Source organism: Brassica napus, chromosome C3 (genome assembly GCF_020379485.1).
Source record: "Brassica napus cultivar Da-Ae chromosome C3, Da-Ae, whole genome shotgun sequence".
Taxonomy (NCBI): Eukaryota; Viridiplantae; Streptophyta; class Magnoliopsida; order Brassicales; family Brassicaceae; genus Brassica; species Brassica napus.
Window position 1 is genome coordinate 14,727,803 of NC_063446.1, and position 22,049 is coordinate 14,749,851.

At 38.6% G+C, this 22,049-nt stretch overlaps 4 protein-coding genes across 5 annotated transcripts; 1 reads left to right on the plus strand and 3 right to left on the minus strand.

Annotated features, from left to right (window-relative positions):
- Window positions 1–8,860: 8,860 nt before the first annotated feature.
- Window positions 8,861–9,304, minus strand: LOC106385707 (arabinogalactan protein 23). The gene has a single exon (XM_013825605.3). The coding sequence runs from the start codon at window positions 9,213–9,215 to the stop codon at window positions 9,030–9,032; it is 186 nt and encodes a 61-aa protein (XP_013681059.1). The 5' UTR covers window positions 9,216–9,304; the 3' UTR covers window positions 8,861–9,029.
- A 2,184-nt stretch (window positions 9,305–11,488) lies between these two features.
- On the minus strand, window positions 11,489–14,237 carry LOC106388264 (zinc finger CCCH domain-containing protein 30). 2 transcript variants are annotated; one of them, XM_013828294.3, is made up of 2 exons: window positions 13,969–14,237; window positions 11,489–13,581 (listed from the first exon to the last, which is right to left on the minus strand). In XM_013828294.3, the coding sequence occupies exon 2, from the start codon at window positions 13,484–13,486 to the stop codon at window positions 11,702–11,704; it is 1,785 nt and encodes a 594-aa protein (XP_013683748.2). In that variant the 5' UTR covers window positions 13,487–13,581; window positions 13,969–14,237; the 3' UTR covers window positions 11,489–11,701. The 2 variants fall into 2 exon arrangements, with proteins under 2 accessions (XP_013683748.2, XP_013683749.2); XM_013828295.3 differs by having other exon boundaries at window positions 11,489–13,584.
- Window positions 14,238–15,891: 1,654 nt separating this feature from the next.
- LOC106388267 (40S ribosomal protein S2-2) lies at window positions 15,892–17,312 on the plus strand. The gene is made up of 2 exons (XM_013828297.3): window positions 15,892–16,639; window positions 16,936–17,312. Exons 1-2 carry the CDS (start codon window positions 15,956–15,958, stop codon window positions 17,098–17,100), a joined length of 849 nt encoding a protein of 282 aa, XP_013683751.1. The 5' UTR covers window positions 15,892–15,955; the 3' UTR covers window positions 17,101–17,312.
- Window positions 17,313–18,943: 1,631 nt separating this feature from the next.
- On the minus strand, window positions 18,944–20,967 carry LOC106355514. The gene is made up of 5 exons (XM_013795449.3): window positions 20,275–20,967; window positions 20,030–20,192; window positions 19,565–19,896; window positions 19,371–19,437; window positions 18,944–19,282 (listed from the first exon to the last, which is right to left on the minus strand). The coding sequence occupies exons 1-5, from the start codon at window positions 20,361–20,363 to the stop codon at window positions 19,274–19,276; spliced, it is 660 nt and encodes a 219-aa protein (XP_013650903.1). The 5' UTR covers window positions 20,364–20,967; the 3' UTR covers window positions 18,944–19,273.
- Window positions 20,968–22,049: the final 1,082 nt, after the last annotated feature.

The following is a 22,049-nucleotide window of genomic DNA, read 5'->3' on the forward strand; positions in this document are numbered from 1 at the left end:
TTTGGAGACGCTAGAGCCAAACTTGCCACAGCAAGAACGGGATATGAAAACAGGGCACAAATCATCCGGAACAGGGACCGCGAAGAGGAAGGCCGATGGTGAGGAAATAATGCGAGAGGCCACTCAAGCGGCATAGACGACCGCTCTTTAAACCTCCGACAGGACCTACGCGAGCCGGCCACAGAGCTCAGACACCACCACCTACGTGCTGAAGCTCACAAACTCGCCACCGTGGTAGAGAAACCCACCAGCGCACACCACGCTAAGGAGGAGAACACTCAGGTCCAAGAACCGACGAGAGACACCCTCCGGAGCCAAGTGACCCCCTGAGCCAGAACAGTGGACCGTCGAGGCCTTGGAGAGCACCGCGACGCTCCTCCTCCCGGACAGAGAAAGCAGGACGAGATCTGAGAGAGAAAATCGATCTCCAACCATGCCCCAAAAAGCCGACTGCAACCACCACCCACCGCTCAACCTTCTCGCCATCGTTCCAGAGTAGCTGAAAGACCACCGGATCTAAACCCCTCTGCAGCGGAGCTCTCCCCGGAGCCAAACCCTAGCAAAGACCGACGCACATATCGAAGGGGAACGAGATAGGTGGAGCGGCAGCAAAGCGAGAGAAAGGATCTAAAAGGATGGACCTCCGGTCACCGGAACGCGCCGCCACGCGCCGTCCGAGCCGGGGGAATCGGATCTCCACTAAGTCGCCTTCAAGAGATAAGGTGGAGAGAGAAAGTCGCGTCCTTCTCCTTTAATGGCTATTGTTGACGGGACTATATCTCTCACTTTTTTTTGAACAATTCAGCCCTATCTCTCACTTTCTTACCTTCACATCCATTTCTTGGATTCAACTCCTCCACTTTTTACACCCAAAAAAAAAACTTCTCCACTCTGATACAGATATATGAAGTTCCCCTTTTATTATTTTTCTCAAAAAAATTGGTCAATTGTCTTGCGAGATGAGATAAAGATAACATCTACAAAAACTTTATATAACCATAAACTAAGTACAAATTTGTGTGGCTATAGTTTTTGTAACCATAAACAGTTATGCCATAACAACATGGTGATTGCCACGAGCGAGACGCTACAAAAGAAATATAGTTATACGTAGCTATTGGTCAAATAGCTACGAATGGTTATAAAAAGTTTTTATTGTAGTCATAAAATATATAAGATGAGAAAAATAGTCTAGATTTTGAGAGACAAGCATATATATCTTCTCCTTTTCGTTGTATGTGACTTTACAATGTTCAGCTATGCAGAAGGACCGTACTGTTAGAAATTAAAGAACATAATCAAGAACAAGAAAGAGAGAGAGAGTAAAGAAGGATAATCTTATTCACTTGATTGATTTGCTTATGAGAACATCCCATATATATATTGGTTACAAGTATGGTAAATGGTAGATGAGATATGATAAATTATAATCCATTGTTTTGAGACCTTAACCCACCATGCATGCTTGTCCCTTGTAGTGGCATCTCCATTGTCTTGAGACCTTAACCAACCATGCATGTTTGTCCCTTGTAGTGGTATCTCCATTGTCTTGAGACCTTAACCCACCATCTTGTTTCTTATTGCTTCATTTTTACACTCCCCCTCAAGCTTGACCATATGGACTGGTCAAGCTTGGAAACCATGAAGCATTCCCTCATTAAAACCTTTAGCTTGGAAAAACCTCATGGGATAAAAACCAAGCCAAGGAAAAAGAGTAGAACACTTCATGACTAAGAGGATCAGTGTGATGAAAAATCTACGAGTCCTAACTTGGAATGTATGAACTCGCAAACCTTGGTGCTTGCAGCCTTGGTGAAGATGTCAGCTAGTTGATCCTCACTTCTTGTGTAGCAGGGTAAGATGATCCTTTGTTCCACTGCTGGCCTAACTTTATGACAATCCACCTCAATGTGTTTAGTCCTCTCATGGAACACATTGTTGGAGGCTATGTGTATTGCCGCTTGATTATCACAATGCATGGTGATCGGAGTTGATGTCTCTATACCAAAGTCTTGAAGTAGGTTTCTGATCCAAATCAACTCACTAGTGAGCTTCCTCATTGCCCTATATTCAGCTTCAGCACTTGAGCATGACACTATCTTCTGTTTCTTGCTCTTCCAAGTGACAAGATTGCCTCCAATGAATGTACAATAACCGGTAGTGAATCTCTTATCCACTCTGTCTCCTGCCCAATCAGCATCACAATACCCAACTATCTCTGTATTTTTGTTGCATCCCATCCACACTCCTTGCCCTGGCGTCTCTCTTAGGTATCTTAGGATCCTTTCAACCATGTTCCAATGGTGTATCTTGGGAGCTTGCATATTCTGGCTTACTTGGTTAACTGCAAAGCATACATCAGGCCTGGTGATGGTGAGGTATATCAGTTTTCCTACCATTCTTCTATAGTGTTTAACGTCAGCATAAGGCTTATCTTCAATCTCCCCCTCACGCAGCACCTTATACCCATCTTCTAGTGGAGTCTTGGCTACTCTCGCTCCAAGCTTTCCTGCCTCATTCAAAAGATCAAGTGTGTACTTCCTCTGAGATAAGAAAAGCCCCTCTTTAGAGCGGCATATTTCTATCCCTAGAAAGTACTTTAGCTCACCCAAATCTTTAATATCAAAAGTAGACTTAAGAAATACTTTGGTTGAGATAATATCTTCCTTGTCACTTTCTGTGATGATAATATCATCTACATAAATAAGAATCACCACAATTTCTTGCTTGCTTGTGAGTGTGAAGAGTGTATGATCAGCTTCTGATTTTACAAACCCTCTTCCATTGAGAGTTGTACTCAGTTTGTGGTACCAAGCCTTGGTGACTGTTTTAATCCATAGATTGCTTTCTTCAACCTTAGGACATTCCCTGGCTTGACCATGTCTTCCATACCCGGAGGTGGCCTCATGTAAACCTCATCCTCCAACTCCCCTTGAAGAAAAGCATTCTTGACATCCATCTGCCATAAATCCCATTCCAAGTTCACTGCCAATGAGAGTAGAATCCTTATGGTGTGGAGTTTAGCTACTGGTGCAAATGTATCCAGATAGTCTTCTCCATAGACTTGGGTGTATCCTCTTGCAACTAGCCTTGTTTTCTTTCTTTCTGGTTTCCCATTGGCAAGGTACTTGATGGTGAAGAGTAGACGGCTTGTAACAGCTTTCTTTCCTTTGGGGAGCTCAGTTTCATACCAAGTATCATTCTTGATCATGGCACCAACTTCATCCCCAACTGAATCTCTCCATTCTTTATGCTTCATGGCTTCTTCATAAGTCTTTGGTACATACTCTTGATCCAGGTTGCTGATGAAGACTACATGCTCTTTAAATAGTCTCGCAAAAGAACATGTTGCTTGGATAGGATGACTGTTGCATTCCATCTTGATCATTAACAACTTCTTCTTGGATAGCTTCTTCTTGGATAGCTTCGTCATGGATAGCTTCTTCATGGATAGCTTCCTCATGGATGATAGCTTCTTCATGGATTTGCAAATTAGGTTGATTTCCCTCCCTCATGATCAGGATGGACTGCTTCTTCAACTGATGCAGCTTCATCCACAACTGGAAGTATAAGTGAAGTGCTCGGTACGCCACTTGTTTGAGGCTGGCTGATGCCTAGGTTTTCCAGAATGATTCTCAAGTTGTTTGCCCTATCTGAAGATCCTTGTGAGAGATCCTGAAGGCTGTCCCAATTCTTCTCATCATAGTATCCCTTTGATTCCATAAACTTAACATCCCTTGAGACCATAACTCTTCTTGATTCAGGTATGTAGCACTTGTACCCCTTCTGCGCATGAGTATATCCTATGAACATGCCTTTGGCACTCTTGGCTTCAAGCTTGTTTCTCTGTTCCCCTGGTATCAAGACATAGCACACACACCTAAAAACATGCAAGTGATCAATTGGAGGTTTTATTTTGTTTAATACCTGAAAGGGAGAGATATCTTGGAGGACTTTGGTGGGGATCCTGTTGATCAAATAACATGCTGAGACCACAGCATCTCCCCAGAACCTCTTTGGAACATTGGTATGGAACATCATGCTCCTTGCAACCTCCATAAGATGGCGATTCTTCCTTTCAGCAACTCCATTCTGTTGTGGTGTGTATGGGCAACTTGTTTGATGGATTATGCCATGTTCTGCTAAGTGATGTTTGAAAGCAGTGCTTGTGTATTCTCCACCATTATCAGACCTAAAAATTTTGATCTTGGAATTGAAATGGTTAGATACATAGTTTTGGAAGTTAATAAAAGCTTCTAAAACTCTATCTTTAGTTTGAATCAAGGTGATCCATGTATATTTTGATTTTTCATCTATGAATGTAACAAAATATTTATGGTTCTCCCTAGACACACAAGGTGCTGTCCAAACATCAGAGTGCACAAGATCAAAGCAATTTTCATAAATAGTCTTAGAATTAGGGAAAACAGATCTCTGATGTTTACTAAGAATACAAGCCTCACAACTTTCATTCTTTAAAGATAGATTAGGTAACATCAATCCTAATGCACGAGAATGAGGATGACCTAATCTAGCATGCCATAAAACATCACTAGCTAATACAGAAGCAGAATTGAAAGCACAAGATAAATCTGAAAGCTTGGTGTTTTCAAGCAAGTAAAGCTCTCCCTTGCTCACACCCTTTCCCAGCATCTTCCTGGTCTTAATATCTTGAAAGCACACATCATTAGGACTGAAAATAACATTGCAATTTAAATCATTTGTTGCTCTCTTGACAGATAATAAGTTGGATGTGAAAGTAGGCATATAAAAAGCTTGAGACTCCTTATCAAACAGTTTCAAGTTTCCTACTCCTTCAATTGGAATTCTATCACCATTAGCAATCACTACACTCCCTAGAGCATGTTTAACATCACTAATCAGTCTAGCATCCCTAATCATATGTTGAGAAGCTCCAGAATCAATGATCAAAGGTCTAGTAGTATGTGAAGCACTGTGAATAGAATTTAAAGCATTGACACTGATGTTACCAGAGTTTGCATTGATAGCCTTGATAAGCGCTTCAATGTCTGACCTGCGGATGAAGGCATCATCAGGGGATGGCTGAGACATGGCATGGGATGTGGATCCACCAGTGTGTGTGGTTGAGATCATAGCTCTTCCATCTTCTCCTATGTGCATGGAGCCTGATACTGTGGTTTCATGAGCTCTTGCTTCATGTGCTTTGGCCTGGTTGTATCTGTTGGTTGAAGCAGGTCTGAGGTGAGGATGGAGGATCCAACAATTGGTTTTGGAATGGCCTAGATTCTTGCAGTGCTCACAAGTCACAGACTTATCTCCTCCTCTTCTTGATTTGAAGTGTGCTTTGTTGCCAGAAGCACTCTCCATCTTCTCAGCTTTGTTTGCCATAGACAGCTCCTCTTTTCCACCAAAGAGACCATCTGAGCCTAGCTCCTTCCAAAGTTGAGCACACACATCATCATAGCTTGGAAGCTCTTTAGCTCTCAATATGTGTTTAAGTACATCATTGAAGCTTGGGTTGAGTGTGAGAAGCAATCCAAAGACCTTGTCTTGCTCACGCCTCTCTTCTAGTGTACTAGGATCAGTGGTACTTGGTCTCAACATCTCAAGTTCAGACCACAGTTGGCTGTACTTTCCAAGGTGTTTGGTGAAGTCCATCTCCTCTTGCTGCAAGTTGTTGATTGCCCTCTTAACCTCAAATATTATGGTGAGGTTTGAAGTGTTGCCATATACCTTGTATAAGGTATCCCATAGCTTCTTTGCAGTCTCACAGTGTGAGTAAGACTCCATGATAGGAGTATCAAGTGAGCCTTGCAAGATAGACAGCACCATGAGATCCTCCTGACCTCATTTGCCTTCATCTACCACTACAACCTCCTTGCCATCTTCTCCTTGGGAGATTTGTCTTGGGGCCTCACTTGTGGCGATGTGCTCCCATAGACCTCTTCCTCCAAGAGCTATCCTGGTCAATCTCGACCAAGTAATGTAGTTAGGACCCTTCAGGGTGACTGGAATCCTCACTAGCTGGTGTTGCTCCATCTTTGCTTGCTATTGTTCAGCGGGTAAAAAAAAATGCACCAAGAAGAAATTTGAATTTCTGAGGCAAGACAATAGAGAAAACAAGAGAAGCCAAGATATGTTCTCTAGAAATGGAGCAAGATGGACAGAACAGAGGGAGGTAGAAAAAAAAAATTGTCAAGAACAGTTTCTATTACCCACTGGGTAAAAGAAAATGAAAGAGATTCTGAAGAAAGTAAACCAAACAAGTGAAAGAGTAAAGTGAATAGAATAGATTTGCGGAAGCAGTTTGGTGTTCAAGAGCTTTGGTGCTCTGATACCATGTTAGAAATTAAAGAACATAGTGAAGAACAAGAAAGAGAGAGAGAGAGAGAGAGAGTAAAGAAGGATAATCTTATTCACTTGATTGATTTGCTTATGAGAACATCCCATATATATAGTGGTTACAAGTATGGTAAATGGTAGATGAGATATGATAAATTAATAATCCATTGTTTTGAGACCTTAACCCACCATGCATGCTTGTCCCTTGTAGTGGCATCTCCATTGTCTTGAGACCTTAACCAACCATGCATGTTTGTCCCTTGTAGTGGTATCTCCATTGTCTTGAGACCTTAATCCACCATCTTGTTTCTTATTGCTTTATTTTTACACGTACTTCAAAGTAATACATGGTGAAAGATATTTTATTTTATGTCGAGGAAAACAGAAAAAAAAAAATGAGAGGAAACCCAAAACTAAAAGCTTTATAACAAATGCAAGTGGAGTTAAAACAACAGAAGACCTCACTGTCCTCTTTGATCAGTATTACTCTCCATCACTTTATCGAAGTTACCAAACATATATCAATCTCACGGTATATATGATCTTCATTCATTACACTACAAAGAGGACATGATTATCAGAAACCAAGGTTCCATGGTTTTTGAATTGAGGAAAGGATTATTAGAGTAAATAATAATTTAAATTCTACATCGGATAATAACTAAGACCAAATAAAAGTCTAATTAATATATATCTGGTACAATTTCATTTAATATGAGGTCTTTGGAAACTAACCGATTCAAAAACGAATTGGTGAGTGCTTAGGCTAAAACGTATAATATCATACTAAGTGAAGAATTAGAATACTATCGAAGCACTATGGCCTAGTAGTCAAGGTTTAAAGACTTCTGCACCAGATGTGAGGTTCGATTCTTAGAGGATGTAATTTTTGTAGATTATAGGATGCAAGCTTATCAGAGATTTTAGAGTACTGCAGGCAGAGCTGTTGTTTTTGTAATTGTGTGTTATGAGAGAGCATATCCATCGAAGATATTGTACATGTAGAACCGTCTGTGGATCCGGGTGTTACGAGGAAAGCTCCGTCGTAAAATTGTCGTGAAGTTATTCATCAATATCACATATGTTGCAGCTAGTTTATCGTCATTTGTAATGAGATTGTATAATGATATATCCAATGTTAAAAAGTTAAGAATTAGATATCTATTGACAGACATTTGGCTCTAGTAGAACGACAGACACATGAGGACATATGATTTGTCACAACAAATAATATGAATATATATTACTCATTTCTTGTTGAATTTTTTTTTTTAGAGTTTTCATGTATATTAAAAATATTATAAAATACTTACAATTAATTAGTTTATTTATTTTATTACACAGTTTCCAATAAATATTAACTAGTAAAATTTAATCAGTTTTAATATTTTTAATAAAATTTTAAAATTGTACAATTCATTAAAATAAAAGTATTTTGTAGAACAAGAAAAAGTATCTAAATAATTATTTTCGGAAATAAAAGGAGTACTACTATATACAAAGAGAAGTAAAAAGACATGAATCAGGGAGTAACATTTATATTTAGGCGGTGACAACAACAACATACGAAGTGAATGGGCTCTCTCGACTCTGTGTATGTATGTGAAATGTCAGTAAAAATACAAACACATACAAAGTGTAATGTGTATTATTATATAGCCTTTGGAAGGTCTAAGCTTCTGGTGGCTTGTAATTATCATTATTGTCTGAAACTGATATGGGTCGTGTTTCTTATAAATGGACCACCAGTTATGATTATTCCTATATACGCATATAAATGTATAATATAAAATATAGTGAAAGCAACTTTTAAGATGATGGTTTAACAATGTGGGGAACTTTCTCTACATTATGTGATATGTCCCCCGCCCTCTTGTCAATTTCTTTCTTTTTGAAACAAACAAAATTCAAAGAAGGAAACACAAACTCTTATAATGATTTTAAATATATATATATTATAACCCTCGTGCATCGAATATGAGCCAGGTATACATACATTTATGAACACTTTTATTGCTAGAAATATGCATTTTTAGGTACTTTAAAACCCGGTTTTGTAATAGTACGCTAAGCTATGTGTGTTGAATCTTGATTATTGGCATATTACCCATGATGAATTTCCTTTCTTTTGAAATAATGTAGTTCCGTTGATGTTTTGTTTGCGTACAGTTTTAGAAAGAAAGAAAAAATAATGGTACCAAGAGCATGCTTATCGGTAGGGTTTCTTAAAAAAACTTTTTTTTTGTTTTTCTTTTTTTTTTTAGTCTGAAAAAAAAAATTAAAAACGAACCAATCGCTGATCACCACGTGTCAGTGGGACCCGCAAACAGTAAAAAAACCCTCCACAAGCGATTTTTATTTCACCATTTATGTGACCGATTATTCTCCTATTTGTGAAGCCTACACCTTTAAAACATACTAAAAACCCCTTTAGAAGCCTCCGTTAATGGTGGTCTTATATATGGCGTATAAGATGTAGTCAAATCAGATTATGGTAATGAAGATAAGGAAAATATATGGAAATGCTAAAAAGGAAGAGAAGAACACGTTATATATTTTTATAATCAGCATGTATTACATAAAAATTGTCTGATCATAATCAAATTATTTCGTCTTCCGTCTTATTCACTTTGCCTACACGTACAAAACCGTGAGATAGTATAAATTGATAGAAACATCAATTGTTTTTTTTTGTATAACCTTATTTAGTTTAAGTAGTAGGTGAAGAGAGACACAAGGGAAGCTCCAACCAAAGAGCCAAGAGCCGGTACGGCTACGGAGGCTCCACTTGCGGCGGGTCCTGGTGCCGGAGCTCCAACATCTGTGGCCATGACGGTGGTCATAGAAGCAGCAGCGAAAAGAACTCCACAGGCAATCGTCTTCATCTCCATTTCTAGTTGAGACCTGAAAGGTTTTTTTTCTTTTTTTAGTGGTAGTTTTGTTGCTTTTTTTTGTTTCTTGCAGGTCTGAAGAGAATTAGATGCTGATCAAGGGGATTTATACGGGAGGTAGTTAAGTTATTTTTCGGGATGTTTATTTTAAGTGCCCATTTCTAACAAACTTATTTAGAAATTACATCAATAATGTAATGTAAGTATACTGACAGCCGTTGAATTTGTGTTCCATTTTGTGGCTTTTGAGTTATTTAAGCGTTTACATCGATATTTTTACCGGGTCAAAAGTATATTTCTAAGTTAGAAACTCTATTTAGTTTATTTACGAACTCTTAACCAAAATAAGGATACTTCTAATTTTTGAAAACGGCACTAAATAAAAATAAAATAATATATATAGCATACTATTAACCAAAATTATCATATTGGACAACTGAGAATTGAAAAGTTGTAAATTAGGATTTTAACGTTGTGCTATAATATTTTATATAGTTTATGTACATGTACTTATTTGTGTTCTGATTATATATCTTGTTTCAGTTATCGTAATAGAGGTATTGTGATGTAATAGAGGTATGTATTTGTAATAGAATGTGGATAACTATATATTTTTTGATAGGATATAAATATCCGAGAGCATTTTCAATTCCATCTCGCTATGTTGTTGTCCTTCCTCAGGCTGTTTTTTTTTTGGCATGCATAGAATGTGGAGAACTATGTTTTTTTTGGTTACTAATGGCTCCCAAATAGAAATCGCTTTATGCTAATTCTATACTAAAATATAAAAAATCTATAGTGGGAAAAGAACTTCACTTAATCCACATAATTTATTCGCATAAGATTTGAAAAACTAATCATGTTTTACGTGGGAAAGTTTGAGTGGAACAGAGCGGGTCTTGTGGGTAGTGTCCAGGCTTTGGATGTTTTGGGTTCGATCTTCCTGCTACGGAAACTAAGTCACATTGTTCTGTTCATCACGGCTGCGGAAATTTCTGCATGAATACCTAGGAGAGCGTCTGTCGGAGCTGCACTTCTCACCCAGAGGTTATGTCGGTGTAATTAATAGATCTGGATTTAACTTTTTATTTTTCAAAAAAAAAAGTTTGAGTGGAATTTATCTTGGTCTTTTAAATTAGTTTGAATGTTTTACAAGGATCGCATGGATCTTGTAAGGTCCAGTGTCTTCGTTACGTTTTCTCATCTAATGACCTCTCTAAAGAGAGAGCCCACTAAGCAATATAGTTTTTGTATGTTCAAATGGTTAAAAAGGGAAGAAGGAATGAATTAGCTTCTGTTTAAGCTTCTTTTGATGAATACATTCTCAAAAGCATAAAATAGTTAAAAAAAAATTAAATATAAAATAGTTTTGCTGTTATCTCGAATGAGATACTCCGTATAAGTTTTGTGCTTTGTGTTTGATCACATCACCGCAAAGCTTTCGGTAAATCTAATATTGATGGAAAAATGAAAGGTGATAACGAAAATTACTTAGGAACAAACATATGCACCGAAAATCGATCACTGAAAGGTGCCGACTATCAACTATTTTATTCTCTTCCCAAATCTATTTGCTCTCTTAAACATCACAATACGCGCAATGTCAAAATGAAAGGTGAACAGAAAGAAAATAAACACGATCGTTAGTGCTACTAATACTAGACTTGGTTTACTTGTTTCTGATCAAATAACTAATGATAAGAAAGCGTTCAAAGAGAGAAGCCACGTGAGCTCGGTAAATAGATTAAAAATTAATCCGGTCTAGATAATGTACTAACAGATGACAAGAACTTACTTAAAAGAGATTTATTATAAAAAGAAGATTAAAGATTAAATAAATACAAAAGGGAAAGAGAGAAGCTAAAGATTAAAGATTGCAGAATTTCGGTTGTGACTGTATGTATGTATGCGCTATAGCGATAATATTTTAGGTGGAAAAGTTATTCACTCTGACTTCAGCTATTACTAATCCAATCAGGTGAAAATGTTTTAATTCTTTATCGCTCGTTACTGTTTAAAAAATGTTCTATTTTTTCCTCCTGCTCTAAGTAGAGTAATAGAAACGTTGCACTGTGTTTGACTTTTTCCTGTTCTCTATTACACTATTTATTTTTTAGTTTTTCCACTCATTCCCTCTTTAATTATTTATTTACTCCAAGTTACGCTAATTCTAACCGATCAAACCCGTTCATTTCAGGGTTCCATCATAACAAATGCAATGATAATAATCATGATAGATAATTTGAGAAAGATATTCAAAAAAAAAATGAAAATACGAGAAAAAAAACTCATAAGCATTTTTCTTGTTTTGTTCCCTTTAACTTAAATGAAAACAAATAAAACAAAAAACAATGAAAACTTCAACCTCTTTTCTTCCTTGTTACCCTTTTACAACCACCACCTGAGAAAAGAGATTATTACATCTACCACAAAGAGAGACAGACCAAGACCATTAAAAAAAATGAGCTTCATTGGTCTATAGCCTCTCAGTTATGCTGAGGTATGAGCTGATCGAGCTGCATTTGCTCAATCCAAGCTTCAAGCCCAGCATTGTCAGTTACTACTTCAACCGTTGTTGGCTTCTTTGAGTTCTCTTTGGCCTCATTTGGAGTAGACTCCTTCACTAATGACTGCACCCATGACACATCAGGCTCATCATCATCTCCATCAAACGATGAAGATGATCTCAACTTACCAAGTGCCTCCTCTGAGCTCATCCCCCAATCCGGTTCACCATTTGAAGAACCCCACCACGAGCTGTTGTTAACCGGTGAACCAACAACAGGACTTGTGTTTGTTCTAAGCTCCCTGGAGCTAAGGCTACGGAACCGATGTTGCTGCTGCTGAGTCAACATGGAAACACGAGAACTCATTGGCGAGATTGGCTCAACCACGTTCCGAGGCGACATTCTTCCTCCTCCTCCTGAAAACAACGAGTGATCCACGCTCTTTGGTGAAGACAACATGCTCTGTTGCTGCTGCTGATGTTGCTGGAACTGGTTGAAGACAGCTGACTTGTGTGTCGGCGAGAAAACAGCCGAGTCAGTAAACCTAGGAGATGAAGAGCCGCCTTCAGGTGAGAAAAGATCATCAAGATTCGAATGAGGCAATGACTTCATCCGACCAGACCAACTTAATGAGTTTGAAAACTCGTTGAGGAGCTGCTCCTGCTCGTAATCCGACAACACATCCTGATGAACATCTCTCGCATTGAGAGAAGCTCTCAGCCTGCTCGACTGTAGATTGCTTCCAGGCAAATGCAAAGCAGGAACATTCGGATGCGGCCAAGACATAGCTGACGATGATGGTGAGAGAGGAGACATGGGACTTAACCCCGCTGCAAAATCACCACCCGACCGAGGGGAATGAACAGCCGAACCGGTGGATGAGTACAACGGTCGAAGCTCATCAGGCGTATGGGCGAAGAAACAAACGCGACGAGCGCATCCCGTTCCATCTTTGCAAAGACGCGTACGGTACTGAGCTGGATGAAGCCAGCACTCAAACACGCCGTGCGCGTACTCGCACATGTCTCCTCGTCTACAATCTCCTCTCTTGAAATCCGGACAGGGGACACAGCTGTAATGAAACTTCCTCGGGTCTCTCCTCCTCGCGTTTTCACCCGGGTGGACAAAAGGACACTCAGTCCAATCATGAGAGTAGGCACGAGAGCAAGGCCTGACTTTGAAAGAATACATTCTGAACTCATCAGTAGCGTAGATACAGTTCTTGATGTCAGGCAAAGACGAATCAAGAACAGGATACTCTTTCTTGAACTCAGTAGGAGAAGAACGAGAAGCAGATGAGGAGAGAAGCAGCTCCTGAAGCATCAGCTTCACACCTTCAAGCTTAGGTGGAACAACGATAACATCACCAGCTCGCTGACCATCACCATCCAAAGCATTCAAATCAGCTCCAGCTGCAAGAAGCAGCTTAACCACTTGCACAGCGTTAACAGCTCCACCAGAGGCGGCGCAGTGTAGCGCGGTGGTCTGATCGTTCCCGCAAGCTCGGTTCACGTTAGTCAAAGGGAGAATAGCCTTGATCACATCAACGCTTCCGTAAGTAGCAGCGACCATCAACGGAGTCCTCAGATCGTTGACCATGACAGATTTAGAGCCTTTTTGACGACCGTACCAGAGACCAGGCTCGTCTACACAAGAAGGGTCTCTGTCGATAGATAGCCTTACACCTTCCACATCGTTGTTTGCTGCTAGCTCGAGGAGGCTCGAGAAGGTATCCTCTGTTTCGACTCTCAAGTGGTTCATCATAACGAGATTATTCTCTTTTGAAAAGATGTTGAATGGCACGATCTGGTTTAATGGGTCTTATCCACAGGACATAGTTCCATCTGGAGAATCTGATTCTGCTTCATCATCATCATCAACAAGGATCAAACTTTCAGTCAGAAAAGATCACTCATATATCTATAAAAACTAATAAAGAGAGAATCTTTCTCTATTGATTTACAGAAATTAGACAAATCTCAGCGTAAAGTCGTTTCAGACAAGAAGGGTAGGTTCTGTCCTAAGAGATTCCTAAAAGCAAACCGTTTTGTTTTCCTTTCTTAAAACCAGCAAGTCAAAGAGGTTTCAAAGAAGAATCAGGTAAGAGGGTTTTGTAATAACGCTAGTTCCAAAAATAGAACAAGGAAACATATATAATCAGAATTTTCATCGGAACAAAAGTCAAATAGGCTAAATACAGAAGAAGAAGAATAATACATAAATGGATCTATGTTGCATGTACGTACACAGAGATTACTTGGAAGATGAAAGTCAATCTTGCCGGAGACTTTTCGATGGTTTCGGTTTATAAGTAGATCTAGAGGAAGAAGGGAGTGTTACTGTACAAGTGAGCACAAAGAGGATGAAAACATTATCTTCCCGGGGGAAAAAAGAAAGAATCGGTGAAAGTGTTTAGAGAGAAGAAGAAGAAGACGACGAAGAATAGAGCTTGTTCTTCTGCCAAAGCTTAGATCTCACTAGAAAAATAAAAATATTTATTTCCTGAGAAAACATTTTTGACATTAATTTATAAACTTCCCTATCTAATACGGGAAAGCTACTGCTTTAAAGGGTAAACTCGTCAGTTAAAAATCCAAATGCTGACTTGGCAGAGTATTATTGGCTAGATTTGGAAGTGGATACGCATGTATCAGGCCTTGTCTCTTATTTACTCAAAATCTGCAGTAATTCCTTTTCTTAAAGTATAAGGAATTAGCAATCTGCTGTGTCGAGTTACATCGTATTAAAGCCTATTTTTATACACTTGCAAGGGGTATACAAAAACAAAACCAAAAGTCTAAACCAAACCGACTCAAAAGTAAAATATAAATTAGATTCGACATAAATACCTGAACGAATTTATTTACACGGCATCTCAAGTTTATTTGAGTCCGAACGGATATTTAATAAACAGGTGTGTGGTTTATAAGGCAGACAATGATGTTACCTTTCCCATCTTATATGGGAGTAATTAGAGAACTATGGTTACTCATTAGCACCATGAATACATGATGATCCAGTGAGAGAATTTAGTGAGGCTTTGCTAGTTACTCTTCATGAGCGTAACCCCACTTGTTTTTGGCACAGACTAAGCCTTTTGTGTGTACAAGTGTCAGTAATGGTGGAGTAGGACCTGGATTGGGACCATAACCACTTGTTCACAGAAACCTTCCTTTCACTACAAAATGACCGGCTTTGAGCCTACAAGAGTGTGCTTGAACCTACTGTAAAGAGAGAAGAAGCAATTGCTGACATATAATAACACTGGCAATAGAATTTAAGAGGTTATAAACATTTTAAGATAATAGTAATTTTTGATGATTTTTTTTTTGTCAACAATTTTTAATGATTTAGACGTACAACCTATTTATATATATTTTAAAAAATATTTTGGAATCAAAACAAAATGTTTCAGTATATTTTTTCATCTATGCATAATGAGTGTGATTGATTATTTTTAGAGTAAATGAGAGGAAATAAATAGATGAAAAAGAAAAAAAAGAATAAAAAGGAGAAAGAGCAATATTGAGAGCAAATGTTTTTACTCTAATGTATATGTAAAAATAAGATGCGTTTTCATTGTTGACAAAAAAATATGCTTTCATTTTTCTCCATTTGAATAGTAACTAGAAAAATAAGTAAAACATGTTCCATTTGAATAATAATCAGAAAAATAAGCAAAAACATGTTTTTTTTTTTTAGCATGTTTTATTTGACTGTAAATTTTTTGAGTAACCAAGGATAAATAGTTTTTCTCTTTAAATTTTCACTATAAAAATGACATCCATTCACACTCAATATGTGTGAATAGCTTTTTCAAAGATGAAAAGACACGAGACGTAGATTATGTTCCATTGGTAGTTTTTTTTTTTGGCTTTCTTCACACTCTAAAAATGACATCCAATCACACTGTTTGCTATTTTCTCTTTTCTTATGTCTTTCTTCATAGGCAGCTCTTTTCAATTCCATTGGCTGCTTTTTCAACTTTCAACTGACACCAAGTTTTGAATATTTTAGAAACCAGGCCGAGGACTTTATTGGGCTAATAAAGCCCATTAAACTTAACTCTGCTATTTGGGCTACCAAACAAACCTTGACAAGGCCTATCAGAAACCCTAACTCATTTTCTACCATCTGAACAATATATAATCACACTTTCGCCGCAAGCTAGGGCTTCCCTCTCCCTCTCATCGCAGCTTACTCCAAACTCTTGCAACACTCTCCGATTCGAAAATGGCTGAACGTGGAGGAGAACGCGGCGCCGAGCGAGGTGGAGACCGTGGCGGTTTCGGACGTGGATTCGGAGGCCGTGCCGGTGGAAGAGGCGGTCCAAGAGGACGTGGTGGAAGACGCGGAGGCCGTCCCACTGAGGAGGAGAAGTGGACGCCAGTGACCAAGCTCGGCCGTCTCGTTCAGAGCGGTAAAATCCAGAAGCTAGAGCAGATCTACCTCCACTCGCTCCCAGTCAAGGAGTACCAGATCATCGATCTCCTCGTCGGTCCGACTCTCAAAGACGAGGTGATGAAGATCATGCCGGTTCAGAAACAGACCAGAGCCGGTCAGAGGACGAGGTTCAAGGCCTTTGTTGTTGTCGGAGACACGAATGGTCACGTGGGTTTGGGTGTGAAATGCTCCAAGGAGGTGGCTACTGCTATCAGAGGTGGGATTATATTGGCGAAGCTGTCTGTGATTCCGGTGAGGAGAGGTTACTGGGGGAACAAGATTGGGAAGCCTCATACGGTTCCTTGTAAGGTTACGGGGAAGTGTGGTTCCGTTACGGTGAGGATGGTTCCTGCTCCCAGAGGTGCTGGTATTGTGGCCGCTAGGGTTCCTAAGAAGGTGCTTCAGTTCGCTGGGATTGATGATGTTTTCACGTCTTCCAGGGGATCTACTAAGACTCTTGGAAACTTCGTCAAGGTTTGATCTTTCTTCTGTTAGTTAGAGTGTAGATATGAAAGTTGTTTCCTTTTGATTGTTGCTTGTGAATTGCTCTGAAATGTCATTTACATTGCTTAAGTTGAACTCTTTCTGTAACTGTTTAGTCTGTTTCTCATGATTTGTCTGTGTGTATATTTAATCATAAGATTTAGAGGCACTTAGACTTGATCAGTCTGAACATGATCAATCCTGATAGAGATTTGAGTACAGTATAGAACCTCAGTTTGTACATATTTGCATTCAATGGTTTAATCCTGTGCATTATGACGTTGCAGGCTACATTCGACTGCCTCCAGAAGACTTACGGATTCCTGACACCAGAGTTCTGGAAAGAGACGAGTTTTAAAAAATCCCCGTATCAAGAGTACACAGATCTGTTGGCCGAAAAGGGAACTGCAACTACGAAAGCCATCACCGAGGCCGAAGACCAAGCCTCCTAAATAACAAGAATGTCCTCCCTTTTCTTTTTGGATTATACTTTCATGAGTTTATTATGCTTATGCTCGAACCTTTGCTATTATTAGTATATGTTGCTGGATTGCATCTTCTGTTTTCATCTCTTCTCAAACTTTTACTTCTGCTCAGTTTTTAAATTATGGATTGTAATGTTCTAGTTTTTTTGCCTCGAGTCTAATCCAGTATTTTGCTTCTTTCTGTACATTCTTAGGTTTATTCTATTGATAATCCAAAAGGATTGTCAAATGGTTCTATATATTTATCATATATTGTTCGAAACACACAAGAAGTAGTAGTGGAAAAGAAGCTAAAACAAGGCAACAAAGTTCGACATTTATCAAGATGGTCTAATCTTCTATTTTCAGCGGAAGCAGGAATTAGCAGGCTCGGTAACGACATTAGCCATAGATAGATGGAATGAAGCTTAACTAATAGAGTTGTAAAGCTTGAAGAAGGAATTTAGTATTTCTACTTCCAAGATGGCTCAAACCCCAGTGATGAAAACTCTGCTCTAGTACACTATATTCTGGTACTTCTTGTCCCAGATTTATATTGGCCTTTTGAAGTATTCTTTTGTTGGCTTACTGAAACTTCGGTTACTGTGAATAGGTTCATAGAGATGACTTTGCCATGAATATTAAGCTTCAGATATTTCAATATTTGGTCTCGTTAGCCATGTTTCACCAACTTAGAACGGTCGAGCTATATTCAGGACATAGCCAAAATTCAGCATGCAGCTGGTGCTTTTACATCACTGCACTTACTCAGAGGTATATATTTTTGCTCTCTCATTTCCTAGTATATTCCATCTAATCACGCTTTTCTGCAACTTAGGAACGACTCTAGCATTTATGGGGTACAGCTCATTATGCAGTCATCAGTCGAGGTAACCAAACCATCTCTATCAGTTCGAGTTTCTGTAATAACCTGTAATGCTCTTGTCTGTAACTGCCTCGGTTTTAAACAGGGTCCTGAACATATTGATTGGAGGGTGGAGTCTTTATTGAAGAGCTTTGAGAGTAAACTTAGCGAGATAAGTGATGAGGAATTCAAGGTGAGATGTGTAAACCAGTTGGTTCAAGTAATCTAGCTATACAATATGATCCTTTTAAACTGACATGAGTTACCCTTTCTCAAGAGAAATGTAACAGCTTTGATAGACATGAAGCTTGGAAAACCCAAAGAACTTGAAGGAGGAATCTCGGTTTTACTAGCTAGAGATTCAAAGTGGAATACTGAAATTCAACCGTAAAGAGGCAGAGGTACAGAACCAGCTTCCTCCTATCTTATAAACTAAGACAACCGCCTTGAATAACTAAATCACTTGTAGGATTAGTTCAAGTGAGTATGAAGTTGTGTGGGAGTAACTAATTGATGAGAGAATGGGGTTAAACGTGTGGACAGGTTGCGGCACTAAGGTACCTTCAGAAGCAGGAGTTAATAGATTTCTTCGAGGAATACATCAAGATTGGAGCAGCACGGTAGAAATCGTTGAGCACAAGAGTATGTATATGGGAGTCAGCATTTGAAAGAAAAGGCAAGCGATGAAAATGAAGTCCCTTCACCATCTGTTGAAATCGAAGACATTGTGGGTTTCAGAAACTCCCAGCCTCTTCACAGGTCGTTCAGGGGATGCGGACAACTCAGACTCTGAGGACTTAATCTCATTTCATTATACAGAAGAAAACTATTGCCTTTTTTTTTTCCTTTATCATGTCTGGTTGTAAGACCTTAATTTGACATCAATTGCTAGAAAGAGAGTTTCATAAAAGCCAAGAGTAAACTTTGATGACTAAAGATCGTAGCCTTTGTCGACAAAAGCAGAGATTAGGAAGAACAAAGACGGTAGTGTTATATATTGTCAATGGAGACTTTATGATTACGAAAGAAAGCACATTCTTTAAGTTCATGAACTGAGATGGGATGATGGCAGAGGTAATGACTATAGTAAGCCACCTCTCTCAGTTCATGGAAGTGCTTAAGTATTCCATACGTATGTTTAGACCATATAAATGTATATAGTATATGTATTATGTCCGTTATAGCTTTTAGTTTAGTAACCAGTCTCAGCAGGATGAACTCGTACCGTGTATAAACAGAAGGTCGGAGGAGGAGGAGGATAAAGTGTGACCTGCCTCAAGCACTAGTTTAGTTTCGTCATGCAGTCTACATAGAAAACAGGGAAGAGCTTCATTAGAAGATAGTACCAGTCATCATTCTCCACCAACGATTTTGTTATCCACCAGATTTGTACCTTGTAAATAAAGGGGTGATGCTTTCCTCCTGCTCCAGACCTCTTCACATAACCAATCTTCACCAGCCTGCATCAAGAATCCATGTCTTAGCTTCCAAAAAAAGAGGAACTTGTTTGATGGAATCCTGTGAAAAGTTCGTGCTTTTGTGTTGTGTTTGAGCGTGAAAACAGTGAGAGAGGCAGAGTATGTTTACATTCTGAGAGCTTTACTTGTATCTGCATTATCTCCAAGCACCTGACGGATTTTAAGTTCAGAAGAGGCGCTGGTGTCAAGAAACTCCATGATCTTTCCAGCTTTACGTCTAATGGAACTCGACCTGTGGCTCTCTTTCTTCTTTGAATCTCTGTGCGGTTTCTCACAGCTCGCTGCTATGATCCTGCTCTCCGTGCTTGAAACCTCGTTGGAGCCTGTAGACAAGCAAGACTCCTCCTTGGAGAGATCATCAATCTCTCGATTCTTCGAATGAGTTACCAACTTGGAATCAACAGAGCTGTAAACCACATTCGTGCGGCGTTTTCTAGCAATCTGCATAGCAATCGAATCAAAATCCTAAACGTAATCTGTTCCCAGCACACATCCATCATCGCAAACCAACGTAGAATAATCCATCACCTAGCGAATTTCGAAATCGAAATGAGGTTTATGATGATGAACGCACCTTGAAGTTCATGAAGTCATCCTCAGAGCGCTTCCGATACGACGAGCCACTGTTGGAGATAGCCGAATCGCACGATCTCTTAGACACAAAGCTCATGCTTACTTGACCATCGATTTCACCACACAGCGAGCGATTTCCCTCCTCAGATCCAGATCTGTCGCTACTGCGAATGCGATTTCGAGAATCAACGAGCGACGTAAGTTAGATTTTGAAGCGTTTCGGCGATTCGAAACTCATAAGCGTACCTTCGTGAAGAGAAGACGATTGGATCGGAGGAGAGGAGGAGGAGAGACGACGCGACTTCGCTCTCGATCGAAGAAGGGAACTCAGTCATCTTCGATTTTGAACTTCCGAAGCAAGTTTTCTCTGCGTTTTTCTTATAGTGGCGGTATGATCTGAGCTCTCTTTTATTTTTTGAATTTTGTGTGAGAGAGAAATATCTCTCCCTTTTGATGGGCTTTTCTATATTGAAGCCTCGCCTTCTAATGAGCCCATTACTAAATCCACTAATAGCCTCCGGTGAAAGCTGTTTGATCAAAGCTGATTGAACCGGAATTATAGTTTTATTTTTATTTATGCTATATATAGCCTTACATTTGCATAATTATGAATTTGGAAATTGATTTTTTACTGGTTCTTTTCTTCCTCTAACTACTAAAAAGAAGAAAAATTTACTAATAAGAGTTCTTCAATTTTCAATTCTTAAAATAGTAGAGCATTTTTAATTATATATTTTTCGAAAATAGAAAAACTCTAAAAATTTAAATTCGGTCTAATGTATTTTTAATTATAAAAATACACTATAGTAAAGTTCACCTTCTAGAGTTAAAAAAAAAAGAAATATATAAATGGATTGAAATATTTTTACAAAAAATAATATATTTAAAGAAAATTGCTAATATAAGAAAGTTAGTACTGTAAAAAACTGTTATATTGCAGTTTTTCCTTACACTGTCTCTTAAATTTAAGAGCAATTGCATTCCTTGTACACAAAATAAAGATTAATTAGTTATGTGGTATGTGTATTGTTTCACTTTCGAATATACCTACCATATCCCTGTGTCTACACATGCCGTCTACTCTATATGACATAAATAATAATTTGTTTTTCTTAAACATGAGGATATGTATTCAATCATCACTTGTCCATCTAAAAATTGTTTCCAAGATTTTCTCTCTTGCGATCATTATTTTTCTCATTTCCTTTGATTTTTTTCAGAGAATCATCTCTCATGCTTTCTCTTTTTTTTTCCCAGATTCATCTCTTTTGCACTTTTGAAGTGCTTCTTCATCAGTTCTGAGCAGAGCCTCAAGTTCATCTCTTTCTCTCAGTTTGATTGAAGATAATAAATCATGGTCTTGATACCGGGTGCGAGTTTTAGTTGTATTTCATCACCAGCCTTTCACAGCTTTGCTCTGTCTCAACCCCGTTTGATTATTGACCAGAAACTTATTTCACCATAAATTCAATCTTAACCTCTCTTTATGAGCCGCTATCATGGCGTATTGGGTAAAGTATCTCTAATAAAAGATGGTAAGGTTTGATGGATTTCTGGAGTTATCCTTGAAGATGATTCAGTAGAGTTGGCGATTTATGAAAATTGGTCTGACAAAGAGTCGTTCTTCAACTTGACTCAACTTCCTCAGGTTGTAATTTATGATGAAATATAGATGCTCCGTTCAAGAAGTCTGATGGTGAAAGACATCCCTATACAGCAAGTACAAAATCAAATTAAAGAAGCTTCACTGTGGTTTTAAAAGCTTTACTGGCGGTGGTGGAGATGAGATGATGACGTCATGCAACCACCGCTAATTCAAGAAGTTTCATGAATGACCAACACGTGTTTTCTCTCATTTGTTTTAATTTTGTTTAGATTGTAACATGTGTATGGTTTGAGCTTAATGTTTGTACTTTTGTTTTTTTGCCAAAAAGGTTTAGAAAACTAAAATCAAGCGTATTTGATTTTCATTAGAAAATAATTATTTTAATGTTACAAAAAAAGAAATGAGTATTTTGTCT